Source organism: Pimephales promelas, chromosome 2 (assembly GCF_988280905.1).
Source record: "Pimephales promelas chromosome 2, fPimPro1.hap1.1, whole genome shotgun sequence".
NCBI classification, from domain to species: domain Eukaryota; kingdom Metazoa; phylum Chordata; class Actinopteri; order Cypriniformes; family Leuciscidae; genus Pimephales; species Pimephales promelas.
The window spans coordinates 9384184-9406973 of NC_142770.1; the positions used below are offsets into that span (position 1 = coordinate 9384184).

General features: G+C 35.3%; 1 protein-coding gene across 2 annotated transcripts in view; it reads right to left on the reverse strand.

The window, feature by feature from the left end:
* Positions 1-22790, reverse strand: part of lrp1ba (low density lipoprotein receptor-related protein 1Ba) — a 260042-nt gene that overhangs the window by 111089 nt on the left and 126163 nt on the right. For both annotated transcript variants that reach the window (XM_039682989.2, XM_039682988.2), the window contains exons 30-41: positions 22458-22632; positions 21524-21618; positions 19436-19585; positions 10582-10722; positions 8677-8802; positions 8429-8560; positions 6104-6238; positions 5862-5991; positions 3697-3823; positions 3387-3538; positions 2985-3109; positions 2161-2532 (exon numbers count right to left, since the gene is read on the reverse strand). In XM_039682989.2, coding sequence (XP_039538923.2) covers positions 2161-2532; positions 2985-3109; positions 3387-3538; positions 3697-3823; positions 5862-5991; positions 6104-6238; positions 8429-8560; positions 8677-8802; positions 10582-10722; positions 19436-19585; positions 21524-21618; positions 22458-22632 — 1860 coding nt within the window. The remainder of the gene's footprint in view (positions 1-2160; positions 2533-2984; positions 3110-3386; positions 3539-3696; positions 3824-5861; positions 5992-6103; positions 6239-8428; positions 8561-8676; positions 8803-10581; positions 10723-19435; positions 19586-21523; positions 21619-22457; positions 22633-22790) is intronic.

Below are 22790 nucleotides of genomic sequence, written 5' to 3' on the forward strand. Positions count from 1 at the left end.
GCTTTTTTTGCAAGTTTGTATCTCACAAGTCTGACTTTTTTCTCCATTTAAACTCATTACAAATCAGCTATTATAAAAAAATGATTTTAAAAAGCTGTTTCAACACCCATTTCACGTCTATCAGCTCTCAAACAAGAGAAGGCTACATAGAGAGAAGCTGTTTATCAGCCGAACGCCAATCTGCAAAATATCAGCATAGATCTATGACAACGCATAAAGCTTAGCGTCTAGGGTCAGGTGTAACAATCCACGGCCTCGTTTGACAAATATCACAATTCCTCTCAGGCAAGCTATCGTTCAGCACGGCAGCTGTGAAATGACAGCTCTGCAGGTTAATGGCATACTGATTAAATGAGACGTGTGTTAATGTTGACAAGGTTATGGCCTGATAAATCACATGAGGTATGAATTCCAATGCCGGCTACTGGGCTGCTGCTTTATCAGAGTAATTGGCTGTACCCTGAACAGATCATTTATTTACATTTCACCACAGTTAATCGGCCATGATGCCACTACAAATATGAGCTGCATTGCAAATAATGTAAACGTGTTATGAAAGTACTATGGACAGCATCAGGCTGGATGTTTAAATAGAAAGGATCGGGGAAAAGGCCCAAAGGTTTTGAAAAACAACCGTATTTGGGTAACACTTTACTTTAAGGGGTGTGCATAAGACTGACATGACATATGTCTTAAATATGTTTTTTTTATATGTTTATGACAACTGACAAAAAGTGTCATTCGCTCAATAATGACATTTTGAATGCAAATATGACGTTTAAGATGTCTTTGTCATGACAACTTGACATAAAATTAAGTTAAACCGTCATGTGGTTGGCTTTGACCTTGGCTGTCATGAGGCATTATAACTGTGTCATGAATATTTTCCGTGACCTCAACTACAGTGGTACACATTGAATTTGTCATTAAAAAGTTATAATGGCTTCATGACAGCCAATGTCAAAACCAACCACCTGACAGTTTAATGTAATGTTTTCCTAAGTTTCATAATTAATCTTCTATGTCATGTTTATGACATGTTGTGTTGTCTTAGTAATGTCAAGTTGTCATGACAAAGACACTGGCAGGTTATGATCTTATGGTTTATGTCAAGGTGACATTAAAAAATGCATTAAAAATGTCATAACTGAGCGAATGACACTTAATGACAGTTGTCACACACATGCATAAAACTTTCATGTCATGTCATGATTATGAAGGTGTCATGTTAGTTGTATGCACACCCCTTCAAATAAAGTCCCAGATAGCAAACTGACATTGAATCAACGTGGAAATATGACATCGAAACAACGTTGATCTGACATTGTTTTGCTCATCGAATTAACGTTGAACCAACGTCAGACGCGTCATTCTTTCAAAACTAACTGAAAATCAACTTGAAATCAACGCGTTGTTTCAACGTTATGAAAGCAAACCAATTTTCGATTTTCATTTAGCTTTGAAGAATGCCGCGTCTGACGTTGGTTCAACGTTAATTCGATGAGCAAAATCAACGTTGTTTCAATGTCATGAGAGACGTCGTTTCCACGTTGATTCAATGTCAGTTTGCTGTCTGGGGTGTTACCCAATATTTAATTTGTTTAAATGTTTAAAAATACATCACCATCACTTACGCAATAAAAAACTAAAAGGTCAAGGATGTCTGAAAACCATTCATCAGCACAATTAGAAAATTATTTGTTTTCTATACAACATTTTTACATCAAACCAGCCCGTTCTCATCCCAAGACGTCATATAACTGACGCTTTTGACAATACGTCAACATCCGACGTTTTAGGGTACCCTTTAACGTCAGTTAGATGACACTATCTAATCCAAACCCTACCCCAGACCTAAACCTACCCGCGTCATCTAACTGACGTTAAAGGTAAAGCGTCAGTTGGATGACGCCCTAGGATCGTCATCTAACTGACGTTAAAGGGTACCCTAAAACGTTGGATGTTGACGTATGGTCAAAAGCGTCAGTTAGATGACGTCTTGGGATGAGAATGTGTTAATCAAATATTGTCATTTCAATTTCAGTGTGAATACATGAAAAGTTTAAGAACTAAAAAAACAATTCGTTTCAAAAAGCGCAATTGATAAGGTCAGGGACAAGTAAAAAAAACGCATCAAAGTAATTAGACACAATTACTTACTCTCAGCAATGATGCGTCGTCCTGTCCAGTCGTCATTGATAACTTGTATATTCCCATAATGAACGTCGCTGAAGAAAATCCGATTTGTTCCTTGCGTTTTCTGCCGATGATCAAAGGCCAAAGCTATAACGTTCTTAAAATAAGTCGGGTTCTCATACGCCCAGATGGGGGAGTTGAGGTTATTCTCGTCTGAGAGATGAATACTCCTCAAGACGGTCCTCTCGGAGTAGAGCAGGTAACCCTCGTACCTGTTGCACCTGAGTCCATCCTGAGCAAGATATCCATGGGCGCAAGCACAAGTCTTCTGGTTATTCCCCAAGTAAAAACAAAGTTGCTGGCATCCTCCGTTCTCCCTGCTGCAAGCGTTCGTACCTGGGTAAGTCGAAAAATAAGAGATCAGGCTCCCAAAGAAGTGCCAAATGATATCACCTAACAATCGCTTCGAGACTGCTTCAACATGCAAACAAAATATAGGTTTGGTACGGCTTGAGGATTTCATGTTAGGGGGAACTATTCCCTTATTGTAATGCTCAGAAAGATTCATTGACAGCAAGTCTAATTGATCTATTTTACATGCGTGCAAGCAGGTGTTCATCTGCAATCCTGCTCCTGAAGGGTCACTTTTCTATCGAGTTTAGCTCTATTCTTCCTTAATTAAACACACCTAAAGCAGCAAATCAAGGCCCTAGAAAATTGTGTTGAAACAGGTTGGACCTAGGTGGCCTTCCAGGAGTGAGATTGGGTAAAAAAGTGTATGAATGTACTTGTGGGAATTGGTGAAATGTTCAAAGAACAGGAAAACTGCCATTAAGTGAAACCTCAACCTTTCTCCCGATCCTGGTTAAAGACCTTCACATCTTTCAGACTGACGCCCAAGCCGCTCCTGATAGTGACCACGTCCACAGCATCTTTCTTGGAAGCGCGGCGGATGGATCCATTGGCGTAGGCTCTACCAGCATTGGGGCACAAGACCAAAAGTTTGACACTTGATAATCAATGGCCCTCGACTAATTAAAACCAAAGAACTCATTAAAATACAGTACACAGCTGGTCTAACAGGAGGTGAGGTAACCCATCCTTGGAATGACATTGAACTGCGGGAGATTCTGATATAATCAAATGTGTCTTCTTGCGCTAGCATTGTGACCTTGTAGGGGAAAGTGGGACGGTTTCTGCTTTCTTGGGCCATTCGTAGAGACTGTAACATTTATGGAAAAATAAATTACCTGTCAGACCAGAAGAGGTAAGCTCCGAAGACTGCTATGGAAAACATATCCACCCCACTCGATGAGAACACAATCTCCCTCTGCTCACCCCGCTCAAGGTTGATTCTTTCGATCTTGCTGTTGCGGGCGTCGCACCAGTATAATTTATTTTCCTACAATGCAGTCGGAAGACAAACTTCATGCATCTATTGTATTAAGAATGATGGGTTAAATGTTCTCAGTGCCCTAAAGCTGCTAGTTAAGCCATGAAATCAACATATACTGCCGCCGCCTGAAACTTAAGCACTTCAGACAAGTAGGGGAAGCAGACCTGGTAGTCTATGGAGACACCGTTAGGCTTTGCTAGTCCGGTGCTAACAAGCACGGATTGCTCCGAACCATCGAGACGTGACCTGGAGATTGTAGGACTCTGGCCCCACTCTGTCCAGAAAAGAAACCTGCATGAATTCAAAGGAAAATCCCATTAGTCTTCCTGAGGAATTTTGACCTTTCCACAGCTTGAATTCCAAGATTTATCTTCAGTTACAATGAAAACAAGCATGATGTATTCAAGCTCTTCTGAGAAAAACAGAAATGCTAATTAGAAAGTGGTTCCACAGCCCATTTCTAAGTGAAATCCATAAAGTCAGTCAAACGCAATACAGTAAAAAGCAAACATTTGGTTACAACAGCTTGACACTGGATCAACACATTTAATATTCACATTTACATTTATGCATTTGGCAGACGCTTTTATCCAAAGCCACTAACAGTGCATTTCAAGGTACACATTTACATTATCAGTTCTTGCTTTCCCTGGGAATCAAACCCATGACCTTGGCGTCACAAGCGCCAACGCTCTACTGTTTGAGCTACAGGAAAGCTCAAACAAGGCATAACTTTCAATACAAGGCACAACTTTCATCTAAAAGTCATAAAATGTACCCCCAAAGTACTACTATGAATGTTTTAGGGGTAAATAAGGTACAAAGGTGTCCCTTTAAGGTTATTGCCCCAGTGACAAGCTCTTGTACACTTAAAGGTAAAACATTTTTGACTAGATGACATGACTAGATTGTATCCATCAGGGACTGAGTGGATAACTCCATAAGACAGACTTTAAAGGGTAGAAGTTTAAAATGAAGTCCTTGCTTTCCCTGGGAATCGAACCCATGACATTGGCGTCAAAAGCGCCAATGCTCTACTGTTTGAACTACAGGAAAGCTCAAACAAGGCACAACTTTCAATACAAGGCACAACTTTCATCTAATCCTAAAATTACATAAATTGTACCCCAGAGTCGTAAAATGTACCCCCAAGGTACTACTATGAATGTTTTAGGGGTAAATAAGGCACAAAGGTGTCCCTTTAAGGTTATTGCCCCAGTGACAAGCTCTTGTACACTTAAAGGTAAACCATTTTTGACTAGATGACATGACCAGATTGTATCCATCAGGGACTGAGTGGATCATTGAAAGGGGTCTCCATAAGACAGACTTTAAAGGGTAGAAGTTTAAAATGAAGTCCTTGCTTTCCCTGGGAATCAAACCCATGACCTTGGCGTCACAAGCGCCAACGCTCTTCTGTTTGAACTACAGGAAAGCTCAAACAAGGCACAACTTTCATAACAAGGCACAACTTTCATCTAATCCTAAAATTACATAAATTGTACCTCAGAGTCGTAAAATGTACCCCCAAGGAACTACTATGAATGTTTTAGGGGTAAAAAAGGCACAAAGGTGTCCCTTTAAGGTTATTGCCCCAGTGACAAGCTCTTCTATACTTAAAGGTAAAACATTTTTGACTAGATGACATGACTAGATTGTATCCATCAGGGACTGAGTGGATCATTAAAAGTGGTCTCTATAAGACGGACTTTAAAGGATAGAAGTTTAAAATTAAGTCCTTGGTCACTACGAAGAAACGTAATTTCAGGTGACGCTAATTATTTTGATGAGAGATTGTAAGGCCAATTTTTCTCTGGAATAACATGCACCAGTGAATATTTCACAAGAATTTGTCACTTCCAATGTCATATTGGTTTTAAAACTGCAACAGGAATCTTTAAATTCGTTCAGGGCTAATCTGAGTCTAATTATCTCTACAAAAAAAAAATTCTACCAAATATCACTGACCAATTTCTGAGTAAGATAGGACCCCGAAATAGATGAAGCCACATTGATATTAGGGATCTGAAATATGTTGCAGCTTAACGTTTATACTCCAACCGAACCTACAACAGTACAAAGCTTTATTTAATGAGATAACTCATTACAAACACGAGGTCAAGATTATGATGGGCAACTCATATTAGAATACATGCTACAGAAATTATAATGCCTTTAAGGAGGACGTACATCTGCAGTTAACAAGCTTTGAAGTGCTAATTGCACACGCTAACTGTTCTCTAGACGACCATAGGTCATTCGTGTTGCCACACTCGGGTGAAATTGAAGCTTAGCAGAAGAGGAAAATAAACCGCAGTGCAGTACATACCCTTTCATTGGGTGTACCGCAATGGCTCTGGGTTGATCAAGTCCGTCAGATATCACCACGGCACGGTACATACCGTTCAACCGAGCAACCTCAATGAGATTTAAGCCGTGGTCCGTCCAGTAAATGTTACCTTTGGATGCAAAGCAACAAAGACCCTGAATCAACAGAGAAACAATAAGCCCGACAACATCAAGGCTACTTGGAAACGCATAGAAATGCTAAAAGAATAGAGACGGACTCACCTGCCATCCAGTCCACTGCAAGTCCTTCAACGCGTCCAAGACCGTTTGTGACGATGTCCTCTCTCCAGGTCTGATCTCGACTGGATCTAGAGATTCTGTTGGAGCCCATGTCTGTCCAGTACAATGTGTCATTTCCTAAAAACCCATAAATCAAATGTTTGGCTGGTTAACAGACTAGTTAGACCCTGAATTATATAATTACCCTAAAACGGGGGCAAAGACTATTATGGGTGCACAATATATCGGTTCCATGTTGGAATACCAACTTTCGGTCGACATTGTATACTTAATTTAACGCGCTAATTTCGCTTATTTTTACATTTAGATTACCTTTGCGGTCATCTCACTAATAAAATACTAAATACCTAAAATACTGCGGAAACAAAGACACCTACATATTGGATGCCCTTGAGGTAAGCTAAAACATATCAAAAATTCATTTCAAAGTGAACTATCCCTTTAAATAAAATATTCGTAGAAGGATAAAATGGATTTTTAGTTTTTGTCTTTTACGTCACAGCGGATTAGGACTGTGCACATTCTTGTGTTGATGGCCAATTTGGAATAAACAAAACTCTCTTTATTTTATTTATGATTCACTCTTTATTTATTTTTTGAAGAGCTACCAAGCTTTACCTAAAACTTTACCAAAAAAAGTAGGTTTGCTCCAGTTGGCTGAAATGTCTTTGCCCTTTTTGATCTCAATCAAACCCATCTCTCCTCCAAAACAATAGAGGCAAAAAAAAAAGCCCAAAGTACTTGTGATTGTCCTGGCTCCCATGGTCTGTCCTCTTCAAAACGTTTTTATGGAAATTGCTTTGACTTGGCTGCACGGTTTTATCCGGAGCTTTGTGCATCACCAGCTCCTCACCTACTCAAAAATTTACATTACACTGTATCCCTTTTGACAAAAACTCCAATGAAAGCCCATTCACATCGTTATGAGACATAGGCTCATCTGTCCAGCTAATCTGTTTCGATTATCTTCCATCTGTCATAACAGCATATCTCCACCCTTCACCTCCTCTCACAATGAAAAAATATATACACATGCAATGCAATGCCAATGTTTGCTCTATCATGCAAATGGCAAGCTGTAAACTGTCTGTCGCTGATGCAAAGAGTGGCATTTCTGTCCCAGTGCGGAGACAGCTGTCCAATTACTGCACTAGATAAATCTGTACGAATTACTGGCAGATTCCCTGCAAATGAAAGTTTTCCCCATGTCAAGGGGTGATGTATTGTTGTACACATGGCATGGCAATGCCAAATTGCTTTGGCTATTAAGTACAACTCAAAGGTTTATGAAAAAAAAAAAAATATTAACAGCGAATTTTACAAGAACAATTACAAATCATTTTAGCCAGTAGTACTTGAATGTTCATCAATTCAATTTTTTTTACACTCTTCATTGAGGGTAAAAACCTTTTAATGAGGAAAACAAAATATTGCATAAGTACATCTGTGTGTATTTTTCTTTTTTCTTTTTTTTACAAAGTAACCAATTTTTAACCATTATAGCAGTGAAGTTTTATGTGACTTTTGGCCCTTACTCATTCTATAAGACTAAAATAAAGACTCTAACAATAAAATAACTGAAATAAAGCTGACATGAAATAAAATATGAATATTAGATGCCTAACGAAATGATTTTAATGCAAACAATACATTTTACATTGAAATACTAAAACTGCTAAAACAGAAACGAAATAAATAAAAACGACAAAACCAAATAAAAATCACAAAAAAATAAAAATGAAATAACACTTAGCATAATTAATTGATAATAAAATAAATAATAGAAACTAAAACATATTAGATGGAAAATAAAAAAAAATAATGATTTAAAAATTAAAAATAAAATGCTGCATTGGTGAATAACTGAAACAAATGTTTTAATTGAAATACTAAAATTACTAAAACTGAAATTTAAATGAAAACTAATTCAATATATATATAGTAAAAAATTATTGTTGGTTTAACTTAAAAATTTTAAGTTGATTGAAATGAAAAAATGAGTTAATACAATGAAGGAGATTAATTTAATCATCGGAAACTCAAAATAATAAGTTATCTGAACTAAATAAATTATTTAAGTTGATTTGACAAAAAGAAAAAAAGTTGTGATAACAAATCTTGAAAATATTTGTTTACAGTGTATAATACTAAAACAACATATACTGTATATGTCAGGTAAAAAAAAATTAAAATACATTTTTTTCTTAGTGTTTTAATAATTTTTTTTTTCAATCTATTTTTTCTCCTCTTAATTTTTTTTTTTCGCTTTCTTTTAAAATCAAAGAAAACAGATAAAAGTGCACTTACCGGCATGATAGTCCAGACCCACAGTGAACAGAGTGCCCGTTAACGGCATCAAAACTTCAGAGTTATCGCTTGGATCAAGAGACAGTCCTCTTATCCCTTCATTAACGGAGTACATCAGGAAAGACTGAAGACCTACCAAAGAGTTAACCAAAGAAAAAAAAAAAGAAATGAAACCTGCTCTTAAAAATAGCTCTGAAATCGAAAGGTTAATTACATTCGTACGCTCGGGTCAGAACTAATGGTTGTACCTTCACAGGTGGACCGGTCCGGACGAAGGTTGTAGCCTGTGGTACAGGAACACGTCCGAGTGGATTCAGAGGTGGGCAGGCACAGCTGGGAACACCCGCCGTTGCTCGATACACAAGGATTGCGACCTACGAAGAGAATTACTAATTAAACCACTAACTAACTAATCATTCGTGAAGGCGAACAGGTGTATATCTAATGCAAATCTGTCAAAACCCTCTAGCTTGTGTACTTTCTTAAACCAATTTCAGGAACATCAAAAACACAAAAAAAAGAGAAAAAAACAGTGGCGCTTTGACTTTGTTCCTCGGACACCTTGTCAGAAACACCCCAGTTAGCTCATTTGAAGTGGCGTAATGAGACGGGCCTTCGCTCCCATGAGGTCCGTGTCAGAGAGATAAATGAGCGAGCTAATTGGTATGAGGAGATTGGAGAAGGAAGCAAAAAGATTTACCTTAAAGAGCCTCTAATTGGCAGTTTTTTTTAATCCTAATAGAGCATTGAGAGGATCAAGCACTCCTCCGCTAATAGACCTGTCAGTGATATGAATGTCCCACACCATAATTCATAAAGAGCGAAGGGATTTCACAATGTGTGGGATGTAGAAACATAACTGCTGTCCAAATCATGTGCAACCACACCTTGTAAAAATGACAAGGATCTTTTCTTTTCTAATATAAATATATATATATATATAGGAACATCTTTGAAGTACGCACCAAGAAAAAAAAAGAAATTTTTTGTTCGCATTTCTTATCTTCTTATATCACTATTAACCACACCACACTCAATGTATTTTTTTTTCAACACATCCCATAATTTTTAAAATATTGGCCTCTACCTAATGGTTGAGATAATGGTAACAAACTTAATGGTCACTTAATGGTCACAAATGGTACCAGAATTCATACACATACTTTGCCATACTTTTTCATTGCCCATCATAATTTATGATCAAAACCTTTTCTAGTCTTGACAAAACACATTGTCAGAAAGGTCTGAGTCTCAAGGTTCCATATTTTGTCAAGAAGTGATATTTGGACAGAAATTTATTAATTCTTACAATTAAATTCAAAGGAATTTATGCCATTTTATGTATTACGCCTAAACAAAATCTCATGAGAACTTCAATATTTGTGATATCAACTTCAAATTTGGAACACAACTTGGTTAGATATATCGCTTTGATTATATATTAATTTTGTATAAAAAAAATATTTAGTAAAATATATATTTTATATAAAAGACAAAATATTTAGTTTAGTATATTTGATTTAATGTAAATTTAAAACTTCCACTTCCAACTTTTTCATACTTTTAAGTGCTTTTACTTCAACAATAATCCGCAGTGTTTTCCTTAAAACAAGACCAAACTTAGGTCTTTATACCAAAGCATACTTGAATTATAACCAAGTTTTAATAGTGCATTGTAATTTCCATTCTCAAAAAGGGAGGTGACAATTAACTGTTATGTGCCAAATCAACCGTTTGGTTGAGCATGTTTTTGAAAAAATATAAAGTTAAGGCTCTTACAGTGTAATATGTGAAAAAAAAATGCTTAGCTTGAAATATTTCACCAAAAACAGTTCACATGGCTGGTGTGATTTATTTGTAGAAGAAGAAGTGTTGATAGAAGAAGTGTTGTGACACTTTTTTTTGGCTAAATATACCTCAATCAGATGATAGAGATGGCTCAATCAGTTTGAGTTAAGTTAGGTACTCCTCTCAATAAAATATAGTGACTCAAAATGTGTCAAAAAAGTCAGTTAAAGGGTTAAAATCAATAAAGGGAATTCATTGACCAAAAGGCGTGTGAACCCTAATTTTTCTGGTTCTTTGATTTGATCTTAATTTGATTTTAGTGCCTCTAGTGAAGTTGTTGTATTTGGAGATATGTTTCTTTTTACCTCTCTGACTGTCTTTGTCATACACTTTGATGTGGATCACGCCTGTGGTCTTATTCCGAAGAACCGTCAGATTTTTTCCGTCCCTCTTGTTAACGGTCCCAAGCTGAGCGAGAACATCGTCCGCCCACCATAACTTCCCACCTAGAGAGAAAAATATGTATTGGAACACTTGGAAAAACACTAAAATATCTAGTTAACAAGTAACACATTAACTTTTGTCAGGTTCAAATTTACAGTATGTCACCATTTTGTTTTTCCACAAATATTTCTGTATTTCTTTTGCCTCCCCTAACCCAATTAAAATATTTAATATTGACATGACATTGGTTAAACTCAACCCGATCTCACGACCAAGTCGTACGAATTCGACGGATGATTAAAAAGTGGCTAATTCGTAACAATTCATACGACCTCACTCGTACGAATGAATACGATTTTGCTAAATCGTACATATTTTACGAATTGGCCAATTCGTATGAATTCGTACGAATGACCTACCCCTGACCCCGCCCCTAAACCTAACCATCACGTGGGTTTAGACAAATTGTACGAATTAGTAAGAGTGAGGTCGTACGAATTAGTACGAATTAGACAATTTTTAATCATGCGTCAAATTCGTACAATTCGTAAAATTGGTCGTGAGATGGTGTTGGTTAAACCAATAGCATGCATTTCCGGCAGGACCATCTGTCTGTCAAACCAACCCGATCTCACGACCAAGTCGTACGAATTCGACGAATGATTAAAACGTGGCTAATTCGTAACAATTCATACGACCTCACTCGTACGAATTAATACGATTTTGCTAAATCGTACATATTTTACGAATTGGCCAATTCGTATGAATTCGCACGAATGACCTACCCCTTACCCCGCCCCTAAACCTAACCATCACGTGGGTTTAGACAAATCGTACGAATTAGTACGAGTGAGGTCGTACCAATTGTTACGAATTAGCCACTTTTTAATCATGCGTCGAATTCGTACGAATTGGTTGCGAGAAACCAATGGAAGACGAAAGGAAACAAACAAAAAGTATTTCTGAATGATTATTTTTGCTTTCTTTTAACAAAAAAAATAGAATTAATGCAATTATGTAGTAATATAGTATTACTTTTTATAATAAATTATTCTTATTAAATTAATATTATTAGTAGTATACTTATGAATACATAATAATTCAAATAAATGTGTTCAAATAAATATTTCATAAATATTTTTGACCTAAAAACCTGCATTTTAATAATTAAAAGAATTAGAAAATGCCGTTTCAATAGTTGGTTATGGCTGAATGGAATATAGTACTTCTTGGCACTTATTATACATATAAATACACACACTTCTCCTCTCTGAAACTGAACTGGGATGAAATTGAACTTTCCTGATGTGTTTTCATCCATGCTGTATTTCTTTGCTGCGGACAGCACGCTGCAAATCCACTAAGCCCTATAGCGTGTCGACTCAGCCTTTAAGAATTGACACAAAACCGAGAAAAAAACATCCAGGACTCGGTGCCAACACATCGGCTCTGATTACACATAATAAAAAGGACTGCAAGTGTGCCACAGTCTCCCAACATCCCTTTCCCCGGTGACCCGAACCGCTCACGACGAGCTACACATTCCCATGCTCGTATTACTTGCCAGTCGTGTGTTAAATTGAAGGAGGAGACGTCCCTTGGTGCCCAACCACACCACTGTACCTCTGTTTTACCCACCCTCTCAGCACTTACGAATCCCATAGGTGCGAGCAGCGGCATCTTAGTCCCCTGGCAGTCCTGAATGGATTACATACAGATGCCGAAAGCAAGCAGGACTATTCTTAGAGCTCGGCCTGAGTTAAAGCTATCAGCCGTTGGCAGGCACAAAACCCAGGGAAATGAATTACGGAGATCAGTCTTAGTGTATACTTCACGTAGGGCACAGCGGAGGATTGTTTAGGTGCTTCATGGTGGAGAAAGTTCCTGAATGGAGTTAGAGTAAATATTTAATTTAATGCAAATGAAATGGGGCTGGGAAAAAGTCAACTGGTAGAGATTTACATACACCATTTTTTGTTTTATTTGTAACATATTAGAGCATACACATTTCGTAAAGATTTGCACAGATGCAAGTACACCCCGACATATTTAAAATTAGACTTAAAGCTACACTGTGTGATTTTTACCCCCATCTAGCTGTGAAAAAGTGTATGACCATCCAGTGAATATAAGTTTCTGTTCCTCTCAATTCCGAATTCTTTTTAACTCCTACGGTGGCCAATGTAGTCCAAGATTAACATGGCTTCCAGTTCAACCTCGTCCATGAGTGTTAACTCAAACGTAAACACAAAAGACGAAGCTTGAATTAACGGGTATGTCCCTCTTTGGCTAACGTACTTTCAAGATGGAGGGTCAACATGGCGACCGCCATTAGAACCCCTTACCCGTATGTATTTTCAATGGCATATTATACACTCACGAGAATACTTTATTACTTGAACGAAGTAAATAAACATTCATGAGCACATATATTTTTGAAAGAACCAAGTGTTTTTAGCTAAGAATAAGCTAAAAGAGTTACACAGTGTAGCTTTGAGGGCAAATTAGCAGAATATCAGTAGTGGTAAATAGGTTGCACTTTATTTAAAGCTCTGTAAACAGTTTGGTCTAGAATATACCATTATATTCTTGATAAAAAACTAAACTAAACTAAACTCCGACCGATAAAGGATTTTGAAGGCCGATACCGATACAAATATTTGTTGGTTTTAAAATCCGATATTCCGATATATTGGCCGATATTATTATTATTATTTTATTTTAGAAACCCGCAACAAAATATTAACAGATTTCCCTAACATTAGTTACTTGTAGTTAATTATGAGTTTTAACTAAAATAATATGTAGAGTGTCTTCTGGTGGACAAACTATACAACTCCAACACTAATGACATGGTTGAAGCGTGATTCGTCCGTTTTTATTTTATTTTTTAAATACTCATTTATCGACCATCATAACTGCCGATACCGATATTTTAGAAAATGCCTAATATCGGCCGATAATATCGGCCTGCCGATATATCGGTCTGGCTCTAAACTAAACTAAACTAAACTAAACTAAACTAAACTAAACTAAACTAAACTAAACTAAACTAAACTAAACTAAACTAAACTGTAAAGATTGTTGTAGCTATTTAAATGCACCTACTGTACTTTTTCCAGATAAGACAATTACATTTCTCAAGATACTGTATGTTGAATGAAAGATTCCAAATTCATTGCTCAAATGGTTCAAATTAATTTCTAGTTTCAATAAATCCATGCAAGCGAGAAAAAAAATCATAATAATAATGTGGTGCACTTACCTTTTCACAGCACTGTACTACTGACATGGGCTTATTTGAGCAAAAATAGCTATATTGTGATTTGTATCGCATAAAAATGACATCAAATCAAGTTTAATGAAGCCTGAAGTCTTTGTGTCCACTGAGACTTTGTCGACTACCATTGAACATAAAAGTAAAGTCATTGAACAAACAGTCATTCAATCCTTCATAGCCTCATCTGAACTAAATGTTCAAATAAAAACATTAAATATAAGACTGCACTTTCTTTTTTCACAGAAGACAATTGAATGTCATAGATATTTGTGTTGTGTACACTTCTAATGCACTTGGGATGCACTTACTTTTTCACAATATTAAAATGCCATGAATATAAGGGCTTATTTGATTCATGAACGACCTGCAAAAAAAGCTATATTGTGATTTAAATTACACAAAGCCCTGTCTTACATATAATCCACTGAATAGTTGCCGACTTTCAGCGTACATAAAAGTAAAGTTACTTTTATCCCTCATTTTCATTCAACACATTAAACATTTCCCGAATAAGGTCCAAAAGTGGAAGAACGGACATTCTAAGTCATGTAAAGACAACAATGACAAAGAAAATGAAAATGGAAGCGAAGAAATTAATAATTCATTATCTCGTTACTTGTTGCCTTACTCCCGGGACAGCTGGTAAAAAACGGGGTTAATTAGACATTAATATTAAACAAACGATTGTAAAAATCAAATGGCCATGAGACGAGAACCCAGAATGTATAGAACGAGGTTGAGTCGTGTAATCTGACAGAACAGAAAGGAAAAAGAAAGTTGGAAATAAAGTGAGAGACTGAAAAACAATAAGTCTTAAAGTGAGTCAGTCCGTGTTTCTCACGAACTTCTCTGCTGTATGATTTCTTTGTTTCCATCTTGTTTGATTGAATAACTTGTATGTGCCTTCTAAATAAGCCTCGACATAACAAGGGTGTTATATAGTACGTCTCCACATAACTGAGGGGAATAAACAGTGTCCGGTGTGGCTAATCAGAGAAAACACTTCTCAACCATCACTCCATTACCAGCTCGTAGCTGCTGTTTGCTGGTGTAGTGTTCAGTCTGATTGTATTAGAAGTTGCCAACGTCAGTATCTGATTGAGAAGATGGTATAGTAGAAGCGAGAATAGGTTGTTCCTCAGGGTTTAATCGAATAATGTTTGGGATTCCAATTGCATTTTATTAAAGTTGGTGGTGGACTTGGCTGGGTATATGATTTGTCTGTTACACGTCCTCAAGATGCAAGATCTTTTACCTCAGGTTCATTGTAAATATTATATAGCCTCGACTGAGAAACAAGCGTGGGCGGAATAAGCTAAATTAAATGAGTAATAGTTTCTATGGCTTTAAAATTACATTTCACAATATAGTTGTTTCTGGAAAGTAATACAAATGATTAATATATTACACGATGTAGTGATGCCTATGGTTGGATATTGGGGTGAATCATAAACTGTAGTCTACACAAATACTTGCACACACAAATGTATATACATATTGCAGATTTAAATATTCAAAAAAAACAAAAACAGTTTGGATGAGATACATTTCAAGCCACTGTTTTAAATAGCATTTAAAATCATAATCAACTGAATTAGTTATTAATGAAGTAATTAATTGTGAGGATTATTTGTATATTTAAAAACTCAAAATTCTAAATGAATGAGTCATATTTCAAGTTATGTAGTCAATTGAAATTTTCATGGATATGCTGTTGTGATTTTTATCGTTTAAAATAACGCGAAACAGTCCTGACACCCCAATGATAGCCTCTATCCAAATAAAGCTGAATTTATTCCTGCAGAGTCCATACCTATCAGGAAACTCAATAATGATAACTTAGGCCTAATTAAAATGCTTCCAGATCTTCTCTCCCTTGGAAGTCAGGACGTTTTATCTCCTGAAAGCTGAAGGTTATACCTATTTCAAACAGCAGAATTGATGTCTTTAGCTGATGATCCTCTGGTTTTGAACCAGCTGCTTCACTAAACAGATTAACGTCAATCCACAAATGATGAAAAATGGGCACGTGCTCCCAGAACACTGTTCAACAGAGTTACGCTGCGCCAGGTTCACCAAAAGAAATTAAATGATGAAAACAAGAGGGTTTCAACACTGAGTTTCTTTATTTGAGAGAAAGAGTTGAAACTATCTGCAAAAAATTGTGTTTATAAATATAACTATAGATGTTTGTTGTTGAAAATGTTCCTTTAAAGACAATATGAAGTTCATAATAAATATACATAATCTTATTGTGCACAATCCAGCAAAGAGAAAAAAAAAAGTTTTGATAATATTTTCTAAAATTAAAATGTCCACCTCTTAAGTGATCTTTTATGGTAGCCTTTTTGCCCTCATTTATAGTAAAATAAACCGGTAAACCCTTACAGTATAGATCCATTGGTTAACATGAATTAACAATAAAAAAACAAACAAACACACAAACAGATTTTTAAAATCTAAATTTGTATCCGTTTGTAACTTGTATAACATGAACTAACAATGAGCAGTTGTATTTTTATTTAACAAAGATGAATAAATTAATTTTTAAAAAAATACATTGCTCATTGTTAGCTATTGTTAACTAACGTTAACCAATACACCAGTCAGAGTGCCTTTGTAACATACTGAAAGAGCATATTTTGTGATAATCAGGGATTGGCCATAGATTATCCTAACGCCTACTATGCAAATAAAAAGACAAATAGATTTTTTGTTTAAATTCAGTTATTATGAGAAAGAGATTGCAGTGCAAATTTGAGATAAAATAGTAAAGCAAAGCAAAAAGAAAAGGCAAAGCAAAACAAAAGTAAATCAAAGCAAAAAAGAAAAGAAAAAGAAAAGGCAAAGCAAAACAAAAGTAAATCAAAGCAAAAAAAGTAAAACAAAGCAAAAAAAACAAAAAAAAAACAAAGTAAAAAAACAACTATCTCCGTAATCAAATCAAAGCAATAAATAAATAAAAATAAACAAAGCAAAAAACAAAACAAAAACAAAAGCAAAGAAAAAAAAAACAACTATCTCCATAATCAAATCAAAGCAATACATAAATAAAAATAAACAAAGCAAAAAAGAAAGAAAAGGCAAAGAAAAACAAAAGTAAAAAAAAAAAAAAAAAAAAGTAAAACAAAGCAAAGAAAAAAACAACTATCTCCGTAATCAGCAAATTGAAAAGAGAATCTTGAAACTGGTATATAAATGAAGAGCTCTTTTCCAAAACGCGTTAAACGACATTTTTAAAAAAAATGAGTTTGTCGTGTCATTCTGCTGTGGACAGAACCCTTTCACTGCTCTATCAACGTTTCATGCCGAATCGCTATATTTCCTTGTTTAAAATGTACTGCAAGATACAGTTTCTTTCCAAACCACGATAAGCGCCAGCCCTGTTTTTAGCCTAAACACGATAAATCCTCAAATTCAATGAGCGCTCTACACAATTCAGCACTGCTGCACTCTGAACAGAGGTTTATTATGTTCATTCATTCCTCAAAATGAGTCCTAGTTTTCTAGTCGACTAGTAGTAGATCATTTAAGCCATTTGTATCATCAGTAATCACATATATTGATTTAATTAAATGGGAGAGAAACCATATGAGCGTTTTTAATTGCATATTCCGCATCTCAACGTATGCATAAAGCTTGCCACAAAGAACCGGCAAAAGTAATGATTATGCATGAAACATTTGAATTGTTTATTAATAAACTAGTGTTTTCTGTCAGTGTCAGCAACAAAGATAAAGTTGATGATGCTTACTCGCCATCTTCGCAGTGAACGCGCATAGAGAAACGCATACTTCGAATTAGCCGACATACGCAGAGAGTTGCCAATTTATTTTAGTTTTTAATTGTTTTGTTTAAAAGTAGATATTTAAAGCTTTCTGTAGCTTAGTTCTCAGGCCTGTGTGAGGCAAGCATCGCGGTGTTTCGGTTCATATTATGAGACGCGCTCCGGTTCACCTGCGCGCCTCTGTGTCCTGATTATATTGTCTGATATTTACTTCTAATGTATTAATCCAGTCAATTTGTCGATGAAACATTTATTAAAATGAAGATACAATTTATATGAAACGAAATTTACAAGCTTTCTACAAAACAAAACTTAATAAGTGGTCAAAATCATGTCTGACGCACTCCAAATATTTTCCGATATTGGGCAGCTTTTGAATTTTGATCCTATCTTACTCATCTCATGCGGTTCCCTTTTCATAGCCTACTCAACATAGATGAAATAATAAAAATAAGTAATGTAATATTATTAAAAACAAATGTGAAATGTTTATTTTTTTTGTTTGTTTGTTTTTTAACTTATATTTAAGCGTCATGCTGCTCCGCTTTGCTCACATGTTATGTAGCCTGTGTGTGTGTGTGTGTGCATGTGCTGGAGGGGTGCCCATCCCTTTTTTGAATATCGTTATCATATATTGATCATTTTTAATAATTCGTTTTTTTCATGCATATGTTGAAATTGGTATTAATAATTTGTTTTTTTCATGCATATGTTGAAATTGGTACTATTTGTTTGAGGTTTATTTCGATTTATAGCGTTTTGAAAAAAAATAAAATTAACTTTTAAATTATCATTAACAATATTGTTGTTTGATTTAATAATTATTGTTCAAAATGTTCAGACTGAACCAATAAAACATTTAAACAGGATAATTTGAATATTCACAAAATGTATGGGTCTAGGTAAAAAATGTAGTTTTCCTGAAAACTATTGAAATGGATTTATAGCGTTTTGGAAAAGAGCTCTTCAAATATATATTCTTAAATGCATTTGCCCACAGATTGACCAATCAAGTATTCCAGAATCATCACAAAATATCACTTCCCAACATATCTTCACTTTTTGTAATTCAAGATCAAGATTCAAATCAAGTCCCTTCTCCATTATTTGCACCTGAATTTTCTATTCATTCAGTGATGAATAAGCCACATTACACAAGTTAAATGAGTTAAATACCATTTTAAATTTACATTTTTATACAGAAAAAAATAAAGATAATAAATCTTTATTCTCAAAACTTTTTATTCGCACGTGCTAAATAAGTAAATGTAAAAGTCATAATGAATCTTTACGATTTGTACTGAAACCCAGCCGTGAGTTAGAAGGCACACATAAGATGATAGAACAAATTAATATCTGTCTTTGGCCATGTCTCAAAACACAGCTGTGAGTGGCATCAAAAGATGTGAGTCATCAATGTAAGAAAAAAAGCCATGTCAGAACAGATTAGAGTTGCGATTCAAACACTTTGGAAACAATAATCTCCCTCTATTGATTTGTAATTACAGTGTATTAAAACAGCTCCACAATTAAGCTTAAACAAAAACCCTGGAGCCCACATTCAGCATAAAACGTATTCCTTATCACTCATACACCGCTGTTCAGAAACCATTACTGTCTATCACCATACTAATTCAATAGCTCCATTATTTGCTTGGTTATAATTAATCTTCCTAAATTATTGCTGATGAAAACAGCCTTCACTCACCCATCACTGCTAATGCCATGGCTTTCTGTAGCTCTTTTTTCACGCTGTCAATCACATCCAGGCCACTCCCATCCAGGTTACACCTATTAATGGTTCCGTTTCCTGAACTTATCCAGTACAGCTTGTTGGCCGAGTAGTCAATCGACAGCCCTAAAAACCATAAAGATGATATAAAACATGTAAAGGTATCATTCAATCAACAAAGAAAACCTATAGCCTATAGTTAATATAGGCTATACTGTACATATATATGCTAACATGCTGTTCATATAGACCATTTCACAAGATGTAAACAACACTGGTCCAGAAGCACTTCCTGATTCAGTTTTTTTAACACTACATAAAAGCTGGGATAAAATACAACCAACAGAACATTTAAAACTGAATCGAAAAGTTAAACAAACATCTTTAAGATGTTTGCTTTACATGTGAAATAAAGAAAACAGTTACAAACTGAAACAGGAAGTGATTCTGGACCAGTGTTGTTTACATCTTGTGAAATGGTCTATAAGCGTATCGTGAAATATTAGTGTTCTATTTATTTTTTTATTACTCAAAATGTGTTTCCACTGAAATAAGGAGCAAAACCATTTTAAACATTGATAATAACAAAAAAAATGTTTCTTGAGCAGCAAATCATGAAGATTAGAATGATTTATGAAGACTAGATTAATGATGCTAATAAAAAAATCAGCTTTGCCATCACAAGAACTATATATATATATATAAACGTTATTCTAAATTGTAATAATATTTCACAATATTAATGTTTTACTGTATTTTTATCAAATAAATTAAGTCTTGAGCAAGAAAATCATTAAAATATAAAAAACTTTAGAATGGTGCAAATTATTTGCTAAATACTACAACTATTTGTTGAATACTACTTTAACTCAGCGCTCAAGACTAAATAAATAAATTGTCCAAAACTTTATTATTTGAGATTATCGTTTTTCCAAGAGATGTTTCTGTTTAACATTCCTGATTTAAATAACAAAGAATCAAAATCAACACAACGTGTCTGGTTATTTGAAATCTGCAACTTCCCCAAAAGCAAAACATGATTATTTGAGGCACAGCATTATTAGTACAAAAAGAGATCAAAAGGTTGTTTTCTGCTCTTTTTTTCCTTCATTCGCAATAATCCCCCCTTCCCATCATAACGATGTGTTAATATTACCGTTACTTAAGATTTGGCTCAGGCCATAATCACATGTACTGCGGGTGAGGGATATTTTTGTTTTAACTATGAGTTGAGGTGAGAACCGGGAACATTACAGACAGCTCTAACAATAATACCCCGGGCTACTTCTCAGAGCAAATTACTATAGATATAATGATTTCAACAGACACTGCCTAGAGGAAGAGGAAAATGGCGCTCTTATTCTCACATGAGGTTACAGTATGTTCATGTACACATGCCATTTGTTAATGTTAACTAGATTGTTTAAATAGAAACAATAGCTTTATTAAATCTTTTTTTGCAAATGAAAACAAAAAATAACACAGAAAAATTCAAAGCAAAGGTAAATAAAAACAGCTAGTATTGCTAATGCCTTACTCTATATGGTGCTTGCAAATAAAATACAAAACAAAGCAAAACAAAAATCAAAGCAAAACTATAGCTGTGGGCATCGATTACGGGCCCAAGCCGGTGGCATCGCAACCCCAATTCCTTTAGTTACTTAAAGGCTTTGGCCCTTCATTGCTGCTCTTGACTTTGTATCTAAATCTACTTGTGATATATATATATATATATATATATATATACACACACATAGCTGCGAGCATCGATTACGGTCCCAACACCGGTTCTTTTAAGTATAATATAAATATAGTAATATAAATATAGTATATTGGAATATAAATATAGTAATATAAATATAGCTGTGAGCATATATATATATATATTACGAGTAGATTACATAAAAAGTCAATGCAAAGACGCAAATAGACGCATCATAATAATATATTTAATTATATAATATAATATAATATATATATCACATATTTGAAAATACTATTATTATTACTGTTAAAATGCTAAGTAGGCAGGTCACTACTTTAGGTTTTGGAACTTGAATTTACCAACAGGTTCTTTCTGGTTCTGGTGCAAAATCTTGATGTTACTGCCATCCATGTTGGCCATATTTATTGTGCCCCCATCCATCCAGAACATCTTCCTGTAGACCACAACAAAACAAGATACATTCAGAAAGATGGATGAGTCTTCAAGATGAAGGATGGGACTCTTTTGCTTTAAGGAACGCGACCCATGTGAAGGTCGGGGAGGTAGAAAAGAACTTTATCTTCACAATCACCACAGAGCACAAAACAATCAAATAAAGCTGTCTTGATCTCCTCCATACATCTTGATAGCGCACATGAACCTACCTGACAGATGACTTTCAGAAATGTCGACAGGGTCAGAAGCTAAAACAAGCAGACAGCTGGCGAAAAGAAAATGTGACACAAGGGGCGCAGATCACGGGAGATATCGAGAAACAAAATAAAACAACATGCTCACTGTACCATGCTTAAAATCCATAACTGGATTACACAATTGCGCTATATTAAATCTCATGCAAACAATTGTGAGGAACTGGCTCCATTTTTAATTAGGCTCCATGTCTGGAATTATAATGTATGCTAATTAAAGAGGTGTCACTGGCTAGTCCAACAAGGGTAGGATAAATTTGCATTTCTGATTGGCTGACAACCAGTTTGGCATCGTTAAAGAGTTTTCATGGCTATAACAATTTGTCAGTCTTAATCAACTCCAAGTAAATGGCTCTAATAACTTTAGTTAATTGTGCACACTGAATATAAACAGAGACCTGTTCAGTAATTAGCTTTCTACCTGATGCATCTTACATGCAATTTTCAAGGTAACGAAAGGTGAATTTCGACAGACGTATGCAATTACTTTCTAATAAAAATAAGATAGCGATCTTTAGCAACATGCCGGCCCATAACTTCTCAATTACTGATTGGGTTCATTGTTTGTGTTGCTTTTTTTTACCCTTTAGACGGATGCAGGACGAGACACTTGGGCTTGTCCATGCCGTGAACGACGGTGGTTTTAAGAGATCCGTCAAGACGGGCGACATTAATGTGGGTCTCATCGTTGTCTGAGCTCATCCAGTACATGTTTCTGGACAGCCAATCAATAGCCAGGCCACGGACATTGGATAGGTCTGTAAATAAAAATATTATCAATAAATAATGTACATTTCTTATCACATTAAACAGTATAACAGTCAAAAATATATTAATTAAATTACAGTTATTTTAATTAATTTAATAAATGTAATTATTCATTTAAAGCATATGTTCATAATTATTTCATAATATG